Consider the following 22,215-nt stretch of genomic DNA (forward strand, 5'->3'; position numbering starts at 1 on the left):
AAGATGGATTAATTTTTAATCAACACGACTTTTGACCATTGCAAAAAACCCCGTATCAAGAGACTTAATTTTCAATGACAATAAATTTTATGTTATCTGTGAAAACAATAAAATTTTCGCTATCCCTATTGGGGAGAAGCACATTGTGATATTAACACCTGCCTTATTTTGATTGCTAATTTATTGCAAAGGATTTTCAACCAAACTCCTACAGTTATACAGTTCAATATATTATGTCTATGTTTTTTTGCGGTTTTCTATCGATCCACTTTACCCTTGTTGAAAGTGAGAGCGTGGGTTACCATAATGAAAATATATTCATCCTACCAAATATCGAACTTATCACAGATTATGCAATACTAATTTTCGGCAAGTAACAAATCCGCGCGAAATAAAAAAAAACTTGAGAGGTGTCAAGGGACACCCGGATGGAACGAAGTTTCTTTCAATTAATTAGTGAAGGAACCAATGTTTATTCTATGAATAAAAAACTTAAGTCTTCACAAGAAGTACATTTTATTTCTATGAATTTTCGTTATATATTGTCACGTCGTTGCCATGGTGAAGTAGCGCTCATTCGTCGTTAACATACTTACTATAGCAAAAAGTGTCGTGACAACTTTTCGTAAGAATTTTTTCCGTCTAGCCCCCTTTCACAACGCGCGATAAGGAACTTCGTTCCAAAAAAATTTGTTCTTCTAGAACTAATAAAAGTTGTAAAGTTTTCAGTATTATTCTGGTTGGACGATAGAAAACGTACAGAAGAGAAAATTTATTTCCTACCCATGTTGATGAAATTAAAAGCTCATATAAAATGCAACAAGGATGCCAATCCTGGTGAGAGAGGCGCTGCTGTCGCATTAGTTCTGTCAGAATACATGTAGGACATGAACGGGCATAGAAAATTTCACGACTGCAAAACAAGATATTTGGAAATTTACAAGTTATAATTTAAAATGTGTTTTATCTGCGGTGAAAATATTCTTTGGTTTGGACTGAAATTAAACCAACGTTTTGTATTCAAACCTTCACAGTATCATCTGGTCTCTTAAGATGTTATCCGTAACATCTAACCAAACCCGTTTTTTTTATGACCCTCAGGCCTAGTAATGGTTTGGAACAACCTTACTCTACGTTAGAGGTAATTTTAAAGAGTACACAATATTTGAAGCGAGAACTTAGTACTTAATGATAAATACAACCATTAAATTGTTTAAAATTTCATGAGACATAATAATAACATTAAGAACGGCTTTATTCACGTATTATCGTCCGGTGACGGCACCGACTAGTTTCGGACCCGTCCGCACTCACCGCGACGTTCTCAAAATAAAACACTCGCCCTGAAGATGGACCACGAACAGAAACTAGTCGGTGCCGTCAACGGACGATATGTAAGTTAAGACGTTCTTAATTAATTTACAAACATAACTATGTGTAAATCACCTCTGAATCGGTTCAATAAATCAGCTAAAAATTAAACCGTTGAGCTACGATTCAACAAGTAAATTCGCAGTTCATCCCGAATATATGAGTCAATGAGACGCGAGCCTGCCTAGTGACTAGCAGTTCAAAGCTCGAAAAGCAAGTCATAAATAATACAGGTATGAGTTGAGCTGAGCTGTGAGCCGGTCCATTGATCTGTTTCATATAAGTGACACAGCATGTCAAAAATTTCAGTCAAGTTACCCATGTCTATACGAATATATGATCATAATTGAAACAGCTTAAATTCTTTGTATAATATTTAAAAAAAAAACTTTATTTGATTTGTTAAAAAATCGTATTTAATACTACTCGTATGAAAGTTTCAAATTTACATTTAAAAAATATTAATTTTCATAGTACTATTTTCTTTCTTTATAAATTTTGATGTCTTTATTCGATTTATTCGGATTATTTTTTTATAATTGTAAGAACGATGGTGATTATTTCTTTTTTTAATGATTTCGACCCACAAGAAATGCGTAAGAAGTTGTGAGCAACGGCTAGTTTTCAACGCGTAACGTAAATACGTTTGTAATTTTATAAAAGGTGATAGTCGATGCGTAACGATAGCAAATAAAGCGTTACAAATTGTACTACGTTGTGTAGTACGGTGTGCATCAAAACGTGACGGATTAGCTGACTTAGATATTAGAAATTGAAAGTTATTTTGATAGTAAAAATCCTGAACAATCTGTGAACGCTCTAATTAGATTTGATAGGATTTTTTAACCGTTTTCATTACTTTAATACCGTACCATCAATTCTGATACTGGAAAACCATAGAGGCTAAGGTAAATATCAATAGTAAGTTTAGTAAATGCTTATTTACTTAACTAGTGACTTGGAATAGTTCGTTAAAACGTTCCTTTTTCAATATTCTCACTGAACTAAACATGTTTGAGAAATTATAAAAGATAAAATAATTAAAAGACACAAAGCCTAACTCGATGAGATTAGATCGTTTCATTTCGAAGTTCCTATGGTCATCTTCTAGATCAGATCATCACCATGTCATCATAATATTATACATATTGTCACGCGATTTACACATGTATACAAAATTTCAGCTCAATCTATAGCCGGGAAGTGGATCAAATTTAATTTGCAATACTTGATGACAAAATTGGAAAGCTTGTAATTAATAACCATTTAACGCACTCTGATTTGGTTGTTAAAGCAGTCGTTTAGTGTTAAAATAAGCAATAATGTTCAAGTTCATTGTCAAATATTGCATCACAACTCGCAACAAATCAACAAACCTATCGACAAACGTCAATCCACAAAACAAACATGGCGGCCCGGCGTGGGCGCGCTTTCTATTTACAAAATTCGAATTACGAAAATCTTCAAGTCCCGTTCCAAATTCAAATCCCCAACGGTCTTCGAGCTTTCTTCGTAGACCAGTCTCGTAGCATTCCAATTTCGAAATGCATAATGTACCGGTGTACCGGTTTTCTTTTTTCTTCTTAGTTGCATCCAGCCAGTTGCATCGCCATAGACAATAAATTACTCTTTAATTTTAAATGCAAATGTCTTGCTAAATCAAAAGGAACAAGATTTATATAAAAATGTTAATAAATAATTAAGATAATCCATTCCTATTGTTTAGTATTTGAAAATAACGTGCATTGACCTTTATGTTTCACTAATTCCGTAATATGAAAACAAATTGCTATTCTAAGTTTGTTAAATGAAAACATCCTCTAATGTTTACAAACTTATTTCGAACCGTCGACAATATTTCACAGACCAAAGTTAGTGCAGTATTAAAGTTATTTTAAACAACATTATGTTTTGTTGCAACATTATGTTGCAATCGATTTTAATTACCCGACCACTTTTTTTTAACATTATTCTCTTATGTCCTGTTAACATTTTGATACAAAATTGATTCAAGAATATAGTAGTCTTGTTATAGTAGATTACATTTTGAATCGCATCCTTACTTTATTTCGAATACTTTTTATTTTGTATCGATTTCCAACTTTAACCGCAACATAACAAGTCGAAACCGCAGTGTGCCCCGTATCTTAGCTATATTATATCTTTGCTGCATAAAAAAAACACTCTCATTCATCGTTGTCTATCTCGCTCTAACATATAGCGGCGTCCCGCTCGCGCACGTATTATGTCATCAAGCGGCCATTGTCAAGAACGCTCGTACTGATGTTTTTCGCGCGTAAATATTTCAAGATGGCCGTCCGTATACATCTCGTTTGACGTACGACTACATTTTAATTTATTTTGTCAACTTATGTTTGTTTATCAACTGTTTTGCTTTAGTATATTCATGTGGTTAGGTGGTATAGAAATTATGACAAACATTGGACCATTAAATACTCACGCTAGTAACTCAAATGGGTAGGTTGAAACGAGTACATATTTCAGTTTGTGCTATACGTAATTAAATTTTTCATGATTATTGTAATTTTTTAGAACTTCAAGTTTTATTTCAAGTTAATGATTTTTATAATCTATGCAAATTATCGTTTAAATAAGTTGAAAAAATTTAAAAGTTTCCGGTTTTTACGTTTTACTGATATTGTTTTTATAACATTTGAAAAAAATAATAAATACCGGTTACATTTTTCTAAATAAAATTTTTATCGATATTTTTAGAGAATTTTATTTAATATTAGCTTTTACTCGCGACTCCGTCCGCGCGGAATAAAAAATAGAAAACGGGGTAAATGTAAATATCCTATGTCCTTTTCCTAGTTCTAAGCTACCTCCCCATCAATTTTCAGCTAAATCAGTTCCACCGATCTTGAGTTATAAATGGTGTAACTAACACGACTTTCTTTTATATATATAGATTTGTAATGTGATTTTACTTATCTTTTAATTTTATTATTCTACTTTTATTTATGGGAGTGACTTCAGATATGACGGCTGGTAGAAGAGAAGAGTTAGTACTGTGAAGACATTGTAGTGAAAAGGGCATGCTGATGTCATCAACCATGAACCATGGAATTCCTTTCTGCACTTCATTTAACAACAGAATAAAATAATTAAATCCCCTTCTCACTTAATAACGAACATCTTACAGCAAACTGTCACATCAAGACCTAAAATTTCAGCTCGTATGTTTATTGCTGTGGTAGTTTTTCAGACATTTCGACAGGATGGGTTGGAAATAAACATCCTGAACTGTGTAATCGATTTTGGATCTTCTCTTCCCTACGGGTATCTGACATGTCGGTATGTCTGTCCGTTAATACAGGCCTATGACTGGTAAGACCGAAGTGTAGGGTGACCATATTTGATATATCTTATGGGACATATGCGATAAATGAAGAGTATTAGTATCATTTAACGGTTCGTCTCTATTTAACAATGGTGGACATTTTTTTTTTAATTTCCGCGTGGAATTAAATAAAAAAAAAATTAGCTATGCGCTATTCCATTCTGTAATCTATCTCTGTGGTAAATGTCTCCCAAATCCGTTCAGCCGTTCTGGAGTTAAAAATTATATCTATATATATAAAAGAAAGTCGTGTTAGTTACACTATTTATAACTCAAGAACGGCTGAATCGATTTGACTGAAAATTGGTGGGCAGGTAGCTTAGAACCAGGAAACGGACATAGGATAATTTTTACCCCGTTTTCTTTTTTTTTTTTTTATTCCGCGCGGACGGAGTCGCGGGAAAAAGCTAGTCTATATATAAAAAAGAAAGTCGTGTTAGTTACACTATTTATAACCCAAGATCGGCTGAATCGATTTGACTGAAAATTGGTGGGCAGATAGCTTAGAACCAGGAAAAGGACATAGGATAATTTTTACACCGTTTTCTATTTTTTATTACGCGCGGACGGAGTCGCGGGTAAAAGCTTGTTAGTAATATTAATTAAATACGGGAAAGATAATGAATAAATTGTTGTCATAGACAATATGGTATCATTATTGTGTGGGAGTGAAACTCACAAGACGTTGCGTTAGAAAAAGATGGCGGCGGCCGTTAAGCGAGTTCCATAGAGCAGGTTGTTTTTTTTTTCTTTTCTTTAAAGGCACTGATTTGTTTTCTAGTGTGCCGGTACTTCTTTCTACTCTTATTCGGGTTCTAAACTAAAGGGTAATTTAAATGAAAATGATTACGTGTTAGATAAAAGCGGTTCCGGATGTTTTGTCTAATTTGATATCTATGTATGAACACAAGAATAGTGACGTAATTTTTGAGTAGTTTGACTACTAGAAGTTTTATGATTCTACGATCGATACCATCACTCTATTTCGACTATTTGAAATAGTGACATTCCATTGGCTGTCAATTTCTGTGCAGCCAATAAACGCGGAGTTACCGGCACTGTTTACTGTGCAACTACCTTTATAAATTGCCGTAATATGTCAAACTTACTAATATTATAAATGCGAAAGTTTAGATGGATGGATGTTTGTTTGAATGTATCACAAGAACGGCTCAACGAATCTTGATGAAATTTGGCACAGATATAGAATATAGTCTGGTAGAACACTCGTTTGTGAATAAATTACTACCACGCCGGGGCTGATTAAAAACGGGGCAGCGTATACATTTTTTTCAAGCTTGCTTTGTGTCGACATGTGATGTAATTGTTGTCGAGACCTTTGTTTACTTGACGCTTATTAAACTTGTTTTATCACAGGATGTTCTTCATAATCCACCCGCCTTGCGTAAGTACACTCGTCGACAAAATTATATGTAACATATTTAATAAAAAAACTATTGCCCGTAACCCAGAAGTGTAGGCAGAGATTACGAACGTCCTAACACACAGCTTATTCATAGGTTCACACATATTCGTAGGTTTCGGATTTCTTCTCTTGTTTGTATAAGGAAAAAAGTGTGGACATCAAAGAAAATACTTTTACTACTAGTATTCCTATAATTGATTCATATTCTTTGAAGTTCACAGAATTACAGTAAATCGAAAATATTGTTTTTTTTATATGTCACGTAAAATGTACTTTCTGTACGAGACTGTACACTGCACGTGTCTCAGTTATCTAGCTGTGAGGCCGGGACGCGGCTCGGACCCCGAATTCCTTCACTTAACCCCACCCACGTTACCCGACAACTTGTTTCGTCACTTTGTGAACAGAAAGACTCCGCACTGGATTTACGCCAATATTACTTCTTTACTAATATAAATGCGAAATTTTTTTTGTATGGATGTTACTACATAACTCCAGAAAAACTGAAAAATAGATTACAGTCTGGAATAGCGCATATATGTTCACTTTTTTAATTCCACTCGGACGAAGTCGCAGGCTACAGATAGTACATTATAGTCTTACTAATATGGATGCACGTTTAAAGGTGTCTCTAGAACGGTTCAACGGATCTTCACGAAATTCGTCACATATGTAGAACATAGTTTGAAAGAACACATAGGCTACTTATGTTTTCTTTAATTCCGCGCGGAGTCACGGGCGACAGCTAGTACAAAAATAAAACTACACCCAACTATAGACAATCATAAATATCGTAAAGTTCAGTATAAATATAGTTTTTACATTGCCATTTGCCAGATGTAACGAGATTAGATCGGGTTAATTTAGGTCTGCCTGTCTTAACGAACGTAATTAGTCAACGGTCATACTGCGAATATGAGACCATAGATATACTCGTAGTAGACAAAATAAAGATTAAAAAATGTATTGTTATAGAATACTATTTATGAATTTTGAATATTGACGGAAAATATGAATTTACCGAATAAAAACCAATAAATATTTTGATATAGAATTTATTATTTTCATTGACTTGGTATTAAATCTTATTTCTTATTCAATTTATGTTTTAGACCACAAAAGATTTCTCAAGCATATCGGAACATCTCTAATATTCACAAATAATTGATATTGTAGATTTAATATGGTAATACAGCTGTGTACCAGATGTCCGTTTGTCCGTCTAACAATCAATACATATGCCATGGGAATTTATCTGACCTATAAGAAAATAATAATAATTAATTGCACCCTTATACGGAAGCATGAGAAGATGCGAAAAAATAACAATACAAAATCAGATGATCCAGATTCGCACGGGAAATGTCACGCCTTTTGTTATCTGTGGGGTCATAACCTCGGGCCCTGTTAGTATATTGCACAAGGAAGAACGAGGGTAGGTACGAAACATGCTTGTCTCATGTAAAATTTAAGAAAAAAAAACACCCTATAAATATCCGAAAAAAAAATTAAGAAACAAGATGGTAACATATTCTTTGACAGAAAACGATTTTCACTTGTCAAAAATATATTTTTTTTTCATTTCTATTTTAATTGGCTGTACGTCATTAAAACTTTTGCCTAAAATATAAAAATGGCTGTTTTAAATACAGTTCGCGCCATATAATTAAACGTAATTAAACGCGCATTAAAACGTAAGAAACAATACAATTAGATATATATTAGAACTTATGCACTTTCATTATCTTTATTATGAACAATACTTCATTGACCTTTTTTGATAAATGTAACCTTTTTACCGCAAAACTGTTGGGCGGCCATGTTTGTTTTGATAAGCCAAACAAAGCCGTTTGTTAGAAAAATATTGCAACGGAAATTCAAACACTGATAATTATAATAACTAAATCATTTGTTTTTTTCCTTATACAAGTTTCTTAATGATTGTGTTACGTAACCAAAAAAAAAATTAAACACTTGCTATACATTTTAACTGTTTTTAAGACACAATTTGAAAGACGTCAATATGTTTTTATACAAATGTTTCGTCAATGAAAACTTATGAAATATAAGCAATAAAATATTAAGGAATATTAATTACTAAACTTCCTGTTTCAAATTTCACAGTCTATTAAATTAATTGAGCAATTTATAAAAAAATAAACGTGTAAAAAATATGTAAATTTTTATGAGAAAAAATAAACCAGTCGTGATATTTTTTCTATCTATGACAAAACAAGAGAGCCCTTTCCCACGAGACAACTAAAGACTCGTAGCATTTATAATTTGCAAATTAAAATTCAACAAAACATCCTCAAGTATTAAACTGTGCGATAATTTACCACCTAGAAAATAAGCCTAAATATTTAAAATACTCAACTTAAAAACTAACTCTGAAGACGTAAAAAAAAATCAAAATAAATTTTTTGTCGCTATTGCGCTACTTCCGTACGCAAACCAGACATAGTACATACCAAAGTTTCAACACAATATTAACAACAATTGTTCTAACCGTTTGCTCTATCGTAGTTTCGTAGTTAAAAAGGATGCGTCCCCAATTCTTTAGTTCCTTTTACTCAACTTTACTATTATGTAACAGGAATTTGTATTTATGTATCATTTTTAATTTACTACAAATTGTTATAAAACTCTTTACAGATGTCTATGGGCTTGCGATATCGTCTGGCAGTTTGCTACTTTACCATCTACTATTATAAAAAAAATATTGCCGACAAAAAAGATGTATCAGATTCTTGCTAAATGGAACGTTTGAAGAATCAAAAAAAAATTCAGTCGAATTGATAACCTCCTTCTTTTTGAAGTCGGCTGCAAAAATAGGTATACTGCTTTACCAGACGTACGATTTTTTCTCACACATAAACAACACATGTTCGTTCACACTATGAAATAAAGCCCCAATTATGTTTACAAGTTAATAACCTAACCTTATAGTATTCGCCATTTTTTTCGTCTTAAAACAATGAACAAATGTATATTCCAGCCAATTGGCGCGAAAACAATACTGCTCCCTTTTTAAACGTGTTCTAATTTTATGTTCTATATCGTGCGACACTTCCCGCGATAATAAATAAGGTGACCATAAATCTATACGATGTAGATTATAAATATTTTTTTGAATAACGTTGAATTCTAGGAAATTAACTGCAGAGATTACTTTGTATCCGATATTAAAATCAAAAGTAATTAAATGGATGTAAAAATACATAATACTATCTTTATTTATTATTATAATGTTTATAAATAAAAAGCACTTTAAATTTTTGTTATTTATGGTGGTCATTTTTTATTTTTTATCAATACTTAGGTATTTTATTCCATTTTACAGCATTGAAGTTACGATGAACACTAAAAGTTATAAAAAGTTTGGTTAACCGAGTGCAGTGTGACGTCAACATAACGGCTTTTCGCATGCTTGCAGCGTCTGTGCCAACATTATATTTACAACAAACGATATTGAACTTTATTGTCATGAAAATAAAGACAGACTTATTTAGTAAGCACTCGTTAATTTGATTTAAAAGACGCAAGTGTACTGTTTTAAGGAATTTGAAAATTTTATCTTTTAACGTATTTAGTGAAAGGGAGCTAAATATTTATATAACATGGCTTTTGCCTACGAATTCGTCTGCGCGGTATTAAAATAAAACTTAGTAGCCTACGTGTTCTTTCAGGCAATGTTCTATATCTAAGCCAATTACATCGAGATTCAGCCATTCTTGAGAAACCTTATTACAAAAATTTATCCATTCGTCCATCTAAACATTCGTATTTATAATACTAGTACGATTATCTACCTCAATGTTACAATATCACGCCATTTTATCTCACAATTTTCACAAAACAACTAAAAATAAATTAATTGCACAATGGCCGCCATGATGGTTTTCAACGTTCCTGTTTAGTGAATATGGACGTTGGATTGAAAAGATACTATCTAACTAGGACAATATTATCTATAACTAATGCTCAATGTTTTTTTATTTATCTTTTTAAATTTAGGTCGATGTCAAAGGTGCTTGCGTTTAGAAATTAGTTTTTATAGATGGCGAAGTATTTAAACCATAGACAGTTATATATTTTTGTTAAATAGTTTTTTTTAAATTAATATTTGGGTTTTAAAATTATATCTTATCTCTCTCTAGTTAATATTCTCTCTTAGTTTTAAATCAGTATTTTAAAATAAATCGCATTTTTTGAGAGGAATATATGATGCCATATGCGATGGTTTTTGGTAAATGCAAGGAAATTTATATATATACAACGCAATGCTTTAATTTCTACCTAATAAATGTTTTAAACTTCATTTTTACAGATAACTTTCTTCGTAACACACTAGTAAATCATTCAAAGTGGTTGTGGGTAAAAACTAAACATTTTGGGTTACATTTGAAACTTGCATTTGCCGCGTTTTTTGCGTGACCTGTCAAAAACGCCGCCATCTTACAAATTAACCGCGCCGGCGGGAAGTGAGGGTTTTATTTTTTTTAATTCGTTCATTCAAAGTACGTAACGAGGGTCGAGTTCGTAGTTTTATTTTTAGATTTTCCATGTGATACTTAGTCGATGGAGAAAAGACAGACTTAGTTTTTTGCTAAAAAAATGTCAAACCAAATTTCATTGCACAAAAGGAGAAGATGCTAGAGCTGTAATAATTATCATAAGAAAAAGACATTTCACTCAAGTTTTAACATTACATTTTAAAGTAAAAACGAAAATAGTATTATAACAAACTTTCCTTATAACATAGGGTAGAGCGGGGCTAGTTGAGCATAGGGGCAAGTTGGGCAATCGAAATATCTCGCAAACTATTCACTGTACGCATAAGCTTTGTATGGCGAAAAGAAAGAGTTTTGGGAGGGATAATCACCACGCGTTCGCTAATGGGGGCTGGACGAACGAGTGAAGCACCAGAGCGTTTTGTTTATTTTGTGACCAAAAAGTAAATACGTCGTTTATCGCAACTTTTCGTCTGTATTAGTCAATTGTTGGATGTTTTCAATAAGATAAGTGTTAATCTTCTATAGAGTTATTGTACTTTTCATATGTAAAGAGGTTCTGGGTACAATTCTTATGATTTATTTATAAAGACGCATTGATTTTAAAATTCCGGGTTGGGGTTAGTTGAGCTATAGTTGCTCAACTTACCATACGACGAAACAACCCGGGGAAAACCCTCACTATTTATGATATACCATAAATAGTGGCTGATTCGTTGCCGTCTGTTCAAACAAGTATGAATATTGTTAATGGTTTCCAAAAGACAGGCGTTTTCCCGTATAATGCAAACATTTTTGTTGAGGATGAGTTTTCTCCATCATTTGTAGTCGATCGTTCTGAACCAGAAACTATCGAGTCGGAAAAAGATCATCCAGAGCAAGCTGTGGTGTCCAGTACTGATCCTAATCCCACTCCCTGTGCCTCAACCAGTCAAGCTGAACCCGAAGCTTGTCCAAGCAACAAATAAAAAAACGAGACGACCTTGTACCAGTATTTTCCCCGGAAATTGTACGACCATACTCAAAGGCTGGCTCTAGAGAAGCAGATAAGACTAACAGAAGAAAGGAAAGCTGCAATACTAACATACTTATTAAGTTGCTAAAATCTTATTATTATTTTTTTAAGATGTCTAAGTCTGATTTTAAACAAAAACATTGAATTTAATCCTGAAGTTAGTCTTAAGATTCGTTGATGTTTTGTTTATTCTATTTTCAGTTAATTATTCAAAGAAAATTATTGTAAGTTTTTGTTGTTCTGTCACTAAAAGAATATTAATAAAGAGCTGATTGTCAAACACATATTTTACTTCATCTCTAGTAAACATTGAACTCATAGTTTGGTTAGACATTCTTAGTGCTCAACTTGCCCCATACCCTTGCTCAACTTACCTCACCTATGGGGTACATTGAGCATACTTGACTTTCCGCATTTAAACAGCTGTAGCTCTTAAATTCGATTTGCTACAAAAAATTACTATGGACACTTTTGTTAAGGGATAAATTACTAATCCATCAAGCCGCATAACAACTCATTGAGACTTATCATTGAGGAGCTACATCCGCTCAAGTGAAAAATTGCTCAACTAACCCCGCCCTACCCTACTATTGTAGCTAGTCGCTCGCGACTCCTTCCGTGCCAAATTAAAAAAAAAAAATAGTAGCCTATGTGTTCTTCCAGACTATGTTCTTCATATATGCCAAATTGCATCAAGATTCGATGACCCGTTCCGGAGATAACTTCAAACAAACATCCATCTAAACATTCGCATTTATAAGATCGACTTATGCCCGGTTTCTGAAGTCCATTCATTAACCGTTCCATTCGATAGTATTATGTTTTCGATAACTTAATAAAATGATATCATCTCAACCGTCTATTTAGTTAACTAGTTCAAACTAAACACAGAATTACTGTTACAAGACATCCTTGCCCCACATCCAATGTCCCACTTTAACGGTCATGAATCATTTTACGGTCAAAGATCAAATTGTAATTTAGATAGTGTTGAAACAGTACGAGTAATTGATAAGTAACTGTACATAGTGAAAATAATATTTATTTAAAAAATGATAAGATTTCTCAGATTTCAGATCTAACTGCTGCACTTAAAAATGTTAAAAGGCCACTCAGTGATCTCTCAGTGTAGATTTACTATGAACTCTATAGAAATGGAATGTTTAATAGACATTACATAAATGATCGTTACAATTACTGTAATTAGCAGACTTCAACAAGAAGGAGGTTATTAATTCGACTGTATTTTTTTTTATGTTTGTTACCGCGTAACTCCGCCCCTGCACTCCGATTTAAAAAAAAAATTAACCGAAAGGTAGTGTTTGCAGATGGGTCCCAATTTTTTATTAATTTTTAAAATAACTAGAAGATATGAGTTTATACGCTAAAAGATGTCATTAACTGCTTGATTAACCTACAGCAGTAAGTGCAATTCAGTTGTCAAATTAAAAAAAAATACGAAATCAATGATTTTTTAATTTACCTGTGGTATATAAATCTTATTAGAATTAATCGATCTTTCATCTTAAAGTTAACATCACTGTAATGTTTATTAAACCTATTTAGAAGATAAAAAAAAACAAGCAAATCGCACATCTATCAAATTAACAACTTAATAAAGCGCATAATTGAATAATATGGCAACGTTATTTTCAAAACATAAACACAATGGCCGCCCGCCGCGCTCGACGACCGCCGTAAGTGTAACGTGATCGCCGGAAGTACTCTATGGCTTCATTAGTATCCGGTCAGTTGAGTGTCCGTTACCAAATTATAAGAAAAAGATAGTAATTTTACAATTATGTAAGAGTAATTTAAATCTTTTTATTTATATTAAACTAGCTTTTACCGGCGACTCCGTCCGCGCGGAATAAAAAATAGAAAACGGGGTAAAAATTATCCTATGTCCGTTTCCTGGTTCTAAGCTAAGCGTTCTTGAGTTATAAATAGTGTAACTAACACGACTTTCTTTTATATATATAGATATAGAAGACTTATAACAATTTGTAACCTATTAAATAAAATACAGAGATGGAGGACGATGCGCAAAAGATTACACACGCCCGAAAATATTATCCTTCGTTTTAAATATGTGAAAGGTAATCCATTAAAAATCTTTAGTAGAAATAACAATGAGACTCCTTATCATTATAAATAGCAAAGTGTAGTTTAACATCTCTTATTACCACTTATACATATCTTTGACACGGACATTTTTTATTAATTAAATCGATCCTACCACAGGTTTATATGCGTGTAATAAGTTCGTCCCATTTTAACACGGTTTTAGTAGCTTAAAACGAAATTTCTTCATGAAAAAATCAACAATACCTTTGATATTTTGTTTAAATGTCTAAGATTACGACTATAAATTAATAGTGAGACATATTTAATTCTTTAAAAAAAAACTTGAGAGGTGTCAAGGGACACCCGGATGGAACGAAGTTCCTTTCGATTAATTAGTGAAGGAACCAATGTTTATTCTATGAATAAAAAACTTAAGTCTTCACAAGAAGTACATTTTATTTCTATGAATTTTCGTTATATATTGTCACGTCGTTGCCATGGTGAAGTAGCGCTCATTCGTCGTTAACATACTTACTATAGCAAAAAAAGTCGTGACAACTTTTCGTAAGAATTTTTTCCGTCTAGCCCCCTTTCACAACGCGCGATAAGGAACTTCGTTACAAAATTCTATCGGCAAAAAACTCATAATAATACTATCTTCAAGGACATGAAGTACATGACATTTTTCCAAGGTTTTTAGTCACGATTTACACGGAAATATGCAAATACGGGTGCGTTCAACTTTACACGTCTAGTCGATAGATTAAAATGTCGCAGCTTTTGAGCACGTAAACACCATTTATGTCAGAATTACGTTCAGAAACTTGTAAAATTAATTTATAATCGGAAACGTGGTTATATTAGTAATTTAACTGGGTTATAATCCGACAAATATATCTATCCCGGTATAAAAATATTGAAACCCTACTTAGGCATAGAAAATGACTCAAAAAAGGAATGACAAGACACCTACAGACCGACAAAGAAATCTGACCCGGTGGGCAAAAGTCAAACTAAATTATATATAGCTCAATAGCGCCTCCCTGTCCCATTTTCTATGTAGGTATTACATATTTTCTGGGTGAACTAACCGCGATAGTAGCGCCTCTCTCACCAGTACAAACTACTTGTTTAACTATAATTTCATTTGACTTATGCCAATCGCGTGAGATAACTTTATCAGTCTATATCACAATATATTTACTTTAAAAAATAAACCAGCTCTCCTGCACCGTCTATAAACAAAAACCAATGTGAACTTGATCATACATATGTTCCATAAACGTGTTTACCCCCCCAGAGGTAACCTCCCGCGTCGTAACATGTGTTGAAATCAGTCACATATAAAATTCGCCGAGGTATTAGTTTACAGGCATATGGGAAACGATGTTTTGTGGTTATATTTTAGTTAATTCTAAATTTGTAGTCGAAGAACCATAGATGGCAGGAAAGGGGAGTTATAGGAAGGGGAAATTTTGTATTATGTATCCTCCTCTGTCCATTAAATATAGGCATCTCAAACCATTTATCTTATTGTCGATGGGTCAGGTGGCTGTTAACTCGTATGCCATTGTCTATTTAAAAAAAAAAACTTGAGAGGTGTGTTGGGACACCCGGATGGAACGAAGTTCCCTTTCTATTAATTAGTGAAGGAACCAATGTTTATTCTATGAATAAAAAACTTAAGTCTTCACAAGAAGTACATTTTATTTCTATGAATTTTCGTTATATATTGTCACGTCGTTGCCATGGTGAAGTAGCGCTCATTCGTCGTTAACATACTTACTATAGCAAAAAGTGTCGTGACAACTTTTCGTAAGAATTTTTTCCGTCTAGCTCCCTTTCACAACGCGCGATAAGGAACTTCGTTCATCAACACTATATATATGATACACGTCCGACTTAAAATAGAATCGTTTGCGTGACCTTCGCGACACGACGCACCATGCTTGAATCCTGTCTTTGGCCACGCTCTTTCCGGTCGTAATACCACGTCACTGATCACCCATCCAAGGAATGTCGTTAAGAAAATTTCCTACTGTGACGTTTGTTTCCTACACATTTCGCTCATAATGCAATAATTATATTAGCTTACTAAAAAATATACCTATTTTTATATCATTCGAAAATCAAATTCAATTGACTGAAATCATACAATAATATGTTTAGTTAAACATATGTGAAAAAACATTATAAAAAAACAAAAAAAAAACTTAATAAAACAAATTATCTTCATCGACATCTTACTTATATTAAAATGCGAATATTTGAATAGAAGATATCTCAACAACGGTTCAACAAATCTTGTTGAAATTTGGCATAGATGTAGAACATAGTCTAAAAGAACACACAGGCTAATTAAGTTTTCTTTTCAATTACACGCGGATACATTCGTGAGGCAATAGTTAGTAATAAATAAATTATTAAAACTAGACATTAAATATAAAGCCGGTATTTTTCAGTGTTTTCAATCTCAATGAACTAATATAAAATCATCTTGTCCTTCTCATTCCCTCTGAAAAAAAGAGACAACAATATGAGTCAATACAAACATCACGGCAGTCGAATTTCACGCTTAGTGACGCCATCTATCGATCGGTAACGGTTCTCGCCGGGTGCAAAGCACGCGGGAAAATTGACAGTTGCATTTGCGTTCGGAAATATGAATTACATTTGTAATCGTAAAACGTTTTTTCAATTTTTTTTTTATTAATGTGTCATAATTTGCGTTTCTTGAGCCTTTACTACACAAAAACAAATGTAAGGAAAACGTATGTGTACTAAAATTGTACTTGTATTCTGTCTTTTAAAGCATTAATAAAAAAGCTGTTCAGATGCTAATGCACTTTCACGAGACACGAAGACGTCAAAACAATCCTACTGGCAATACCGTACCGTTGAAATGAACGAAAGTGAATCGGATGCGTTCTTTGTAGGCGCACGTGCCTTCCGGTACTTTATTGTCACTTTTTGTTATACAATCATTGAGAAAAAAACATCTTATTGTCACAGGCAGCACGTGGATTTGAGCCATTACATTAAATTAAAAAAAATAAGCCGTTATGATTAAAAAATAAATTACCAGCCAGTACGCAAGTTCAGACAGATAGAGAAAGAAGGGAATGGGTTAGGATCCACTTATGGATATCAATATCTGCTATTTCTTATTTCTAAGGAGAATCATATATTATTCTAAGACAGCTGGTACTATCATAGTATTTTTGGAAGGGAATATAACAAACATCTTGTTGAAAGAAAATTAATGAGCTACATTCTAATTTCATTACTTCATTCGATATCGAATGTAACAAATCATATTTTTTCTTTACCAAAGTCTTGGCAAACATCTGCCAACTTCCCCCTTACTTCCTACAAAGGTCAACGTACGTAAAAAAAAAAATGAATTAAATAATGGCATAACGCCGACGCCTTTGCCTCAAGACGCAAAGGTGCGATATGTAGCAATTACACGCAGCTGGCAACACAGCTGGCATTCGAGATTTGAAATTGCACTTGTTACGTCTTAAGCGCAGATGCGCGACGCCCGCGCACGCGACTACGCGTATCTATTGTTACCTTTGACCCAATTTAACGGTAGTCCGTTACCGTTACGACTATTCCTCATCTTTTTTTTTATTAGAGGCTTCTTTTACACGTAAAGTTTGGTCGAAGTTTGGTCAATATATGCATTACAAAAAAAAAATCTTTAGCTTAAAGTATCTGCAATCCAGGTTCATTCAATCTCGAAGACCATGCAACTGATTGACAAGTAAGGGTTCAAACCCCCTCCTGTTTCACAACTTTACAGCAATGGTCTTTTAATATGCTTGGAATTGTTCTAAACTTGTTTGTAAGGAAAAAATACCAGTCAGATCTTTTTGTACTGATTTGTCAACTTGTCAGCTTCAACTTTTATATGTGTTTATTTTTTACATTTATATTTCTTACATATGGTTTAGGTTAAGATTTTTTTTTATTGAATACTAGAGATCGCTGGCGACTTCGTCAGCGCAGGATTAAAAATGAAGTACCCAATAATATGCCCGCGTGCAATTATCTTTACGTCCAAGTCCCGTCAAAATCTGTCCAACCGGAGATTACCCGAAACAACGGCCTTGCTAGACATAAAGACAGACAGACAAGAATTTCCAAAATTATTTACATGGATTACCAGATATTTTAATAATATTAAATACCAAAACAATTTTTAAACTCTATGAAATTAAAAAAAAAATTACGTAAACTTATTTGTATAGTGACTATTAACATTACACTTGGCACCTTCCTATTGTAGTGTATTCACACCCACACGCAGCCGCTCTCCCCCGACTGGCACGCGCCAAAATCGGGGGAGCACTCGACAATAGACAATTTATATTTTTTATATTTTCGGTTATACGATCGATAACGCACCCAACGACCTTTGATAAGGACAGTTTGTTTGTATGATTTCTTTTGTATTGAAATATAATAATTTTTAGAATAAGATGTATGTGATTTATTTTCTAGATTTTAATTAAATGCAATATTATAGGAATTGCTAATAAAATAATTTTATAACTAACGTTTACCAGCGACTCCGTCAGCGCGGAATTCAAAAAAAACATTAGTAATCATTGTGTTCTACCAGACTATGTTGTACAACTATGCGAAATGTCAGCGAGATCTTCTATCAAATATTCACCTACCTATACATTCAAACATTCACATTTATAATATTAGTTATTCTGTAAAATACAAATTACTTTAATGTAGCAGTTAATCTCAAACATTTGAAATTAAGAAAACAATTGAATTAAAAAGTTTTATTATCTTTAGCTTCACTTTTTATTTAATCACGAAACGGTCAATGACAAATATAACGATAGGGTACCAACCCCCGTACTTTACCGTTCTTAACGGTTTTTGTATCGATTTATTTTATCGGTTTTTGGGGCGTCACTATGTCAAAACACAGGTTGCCAATGGTTATGATTGATTTTAAAAAACTACTTTTTATTTTCTATTTTTTGTATTTCATATGGTACAACACATATTCATGTGCATTTTAAATATTGTAGTATATTACATATGAATTGATTATTATGTGTTATTAGTTCGTTATTAATTTTTCCTTTTTGCAGTCTCAGTCATTGAGATTCACTCATATAGAATTATGAATGAACTAGCTGTCGCCCGTGACTCCGTCTGCGCGGAATATATAGCCTATGTGTTCTTCCAGACTATGTTCTACAACTGTGCCAAATTTCATCAAGACCCATTGAGCCGTTACGGAGATACCTTCAAACAAACATCGTTGTACGTATTTTTAGTAATTATACCATTAGTAGGTTTAATATACTATCTACATATGTTAAGGATCACCTTCATTAACTAATTAACAATTCTGAGTGGGTTAGTGTTGGTAAACTTTTTTTTATATAGATAAAACAAAAATTAATAAAATTAATTATCTCGATTTATGTTAAGACATTTAATCTTTCCGGTAACCGCAAAAAAATACCAAAAACCGTTAAACCATAATACACAAATACGGTATAGGTATTTCCTGAAATAAATCGTCGTTCGGAAACGCGGTAAATTTGAGCCGATATCCTTCCTGCAACCTTGACTTGTTTCTAAATATAGACATGACAGATGTCGCTGCGCTAACGTATTTGAGGTTAGCTAGGGATGCGAAATATTTTTTGTTTCCGGTTTTGTGAATGACAAATCATATTAAATCTTACTTTTTTACCAGACTTTTTATAAATCGCTTACCAACGAGTGATCGGCCAACTGAATTCGCAGTCCGTTGCTTACCTTTGATTGACTGAGGAGATGATCCACAGAAAGATAACATAATCCTATGTTCCAAGATTCCGAATTCAAATTCCCTTGTTGAATAACTTCTGATTAAATAAAGACTTAATGATTAAAATTGTCAATTATTTATTACAGGTATCTCTTACAAAGAACTTTCCCAAAAGAAACCGTTTAAACTTGCTTCTTGCACCGACAACAATAGAATCAAATCAAAGCGATGCAACACTTGATTTCAACCGAAATATAAGAAAAGGGGGCAACGTACCAACTAATTTGAATATTTTCCCCTGCAACCCCTTAAAAAATCTCACAAAAGAACTTCGACCTTAATACTTAGTACGTATCGTTTATATTACAATAACCGGTAACGATTGACAGTTGAAAAAACGTTTTAAATATGATCAAATATAAATTGCAGTACTTGTCTTCATATTGCTTTCACGAATATGACATTGACAAACAAATTTAAAGATAATTAGACTAAACAGAATTGATAAGAAAAATGTACGTCCTATCCATTTATGCCATTAAACAGCTTGACTAAGTTTAAAGATAACAGAGAGCTGTCAATTCTTCGGAATCTTTGGACAATCTTTAATTAAAATCGTATTTCTACTTAAATTAAAATAATACTTTTATGCCACAGACATTGCAACGTTTTCTTTAACGTATATGCACAAAGTCCCCTTGTCTGTCTGTACGTTGTACCGTTAACTCGGCAAAAAAAAAAACCAAAGCGTGATAAGGTTGAGTGCAAGGGCTCCATTGTTAAAACACAAGGGTGGGCTATGAATGACCGAGACGGGAATTGACTCGGTGCAAGCAAAAAGGTTCTTACTTATAACCTCCTTAGTTAATTCCGTCAAAAATAAAGAATAAAATTCTAGCTGTAATAACATGACAAGTTGTCGCCTTTGAATACTACATTTTATAAAATAAGTGACTAACAGTTTATTTGATTTAACTGTAGATTTCTGCCAGTAATATGCATATCGTCTATATATATATAAAAGAAAGTCGTGTTAGTTACACTATTTATAACTCAAGATCGGTCGAACGGATTTAGCTGAAAATTGATAAGGAGGTAGCTTAGAACCAGGAAACGGACATAGGATAATTTTTAACCCGTTTTCTATTTTTTATTCCGCGCGGACGGAGTCGCGGGTAAAAGCTAGTACTTTATAAATAGACAGATAATCAGAATTCCTGAAATCAAAGCATGATTGAAGATACAATGAGACATACTACAATTTTTTCTGCACTATTTATCGCTACACGTACGAAATTAGCCTTAGTTTACAATATGAACAGTAAGTTTACTATTACGGTAAAGTGTATTTTTAAGGAAAATCATCTATTAATTGATGCATAACAACGCTATCTAGCCAGTTACTATTAATTAGAATTGTGGTATTATTTTACCATTATAATTAACGTAAATTGGAACGCGTATGTATTTTAAAAACAAACATAATGTCCGTTAAATCTGAACCGTTAAAATCGATATTTTATTCATACATTCCATCGCCCCATCCCTTAAAAAATGTTTAATTTACTGAATATTGATCAGATTTACTTAAACTGATGTTTATCTTTTGTTAGAAATGCGCATCATGTCTACAAAGAATACAATGTTACATATTTACGTTACTGGGAAATATGATTTTATATTATAATAAATACTTTGTTATTTTCTGCCTTGAGTAGTAGAATGTTTTTTTAATAATTTAAATAAAGTGAAAAATTTAATTTAAGTTAGTGTAAAGAAAATTTTAAACAAAAACTAAAACCTCTTTTGTTATTTTATGTTGTCTTACGCATTTCTGAACGCAAATCGCACCTGATAAAGACAGCTGTCAAATCAAACTCGAAAGCGCGCGAACTTATTTCAGCTGATTCATATTATTCTACTAACTACCTGTTATTTAACATTTTAATTCAAAAAAAAGATACCTTAAAAGTGCATTAACATGGGAATTTGTAGTTTGTGGACTAGAGGATCGTAATTTCTCATAACCTCTAACGGAATTCTTTGTGTATATTGAACTCGGAATAATGTGATGGTATATTGGGAAAGGGCTTCAAGGTAACCAGTTATATTTATTACAAATATCGGCTCCCTAATGTTGTGAAGAAGAAAAAAAAGTCTATTATTAACTTACCCTCTGTAAAAGTGAAGATATACCTATTGTTATCGTAAACTACGATTTGTAATGACGTTATCAATATGTTACGAAAACAATATTATTAAGATAATTTTATTCTAATATTTTTAATTTCATAATTTTACTTTGTGAAAACAATTTTAGGTTTACATTGATTATATAATCTGACTTGTAAAATCCCACCTTTATTCACCAGATACTTAGAGGCAAGATATTTCTTAATTTATTTCTGAACATTTAACCATTGGTTTCTGAGACCATAATATCTGTATAAAACATACCGTCATCTCTGTCATTATCTTTGACAAAACAGAGATAATATATTTTAAACAGAGATTCTGGTTTAAGAAACCCACGGTAAGTTCAGCAGACTAGTTAACAATAATAGGAGGTGAGGAGGTTTCTGTCTCTGGAGGCCTAACTGACGGTAGCTTGGGTCCTAGGCTCCGCTGCTGACATATTTAGATTTTTTATATTTTTTTTAATAT

The 22,215-nt window shown here is 32.9% G+C and overlaps 1 protein-coding gene across 2 annotated transcripts in view; it reads left to right on the top strand.

The window, feature by feature from the left end:
- Positions 1-22,215, top strand: part of LOC106710881 (M-phase inducer phosphatase 1-B) — a 37,069-nt gene that overhangs the window by 9,419 nt on the left and 5,435 nt on the right. Inside the window, exon 1 of one of the 2 annotated variants that reach the window (XM_014503064.2) lies at positions 21,448-21,648. The exons of the other annotated variant lie outside the window; for it this stretch is intronic. Within the exon in view, the coding sequence (XP_014358550.2) occupies positions 21,623-21,648 (26 nt within the window). The 5' untranslated portion in view covers positions 21,448-21,622. Of the gene's footprint in view, positions 1-21,447; positions 21,649-22,215 lie in introns of those variants that run through there. 2 annotated transcript variants of the gene reach the window in all.

Source organism: Papilio machaon, chromosome 29, assembly GCF_912999745.1.
Source record: "Papilio machaon chromosome 29, ilPapMach1.1, whole genome shotgun sequence".
NCBI lineage: Eukaryota > Metazoa > Arthropoda > Insecta > Lepidoptera > Papilionidae > Papilio > Papilio machaon.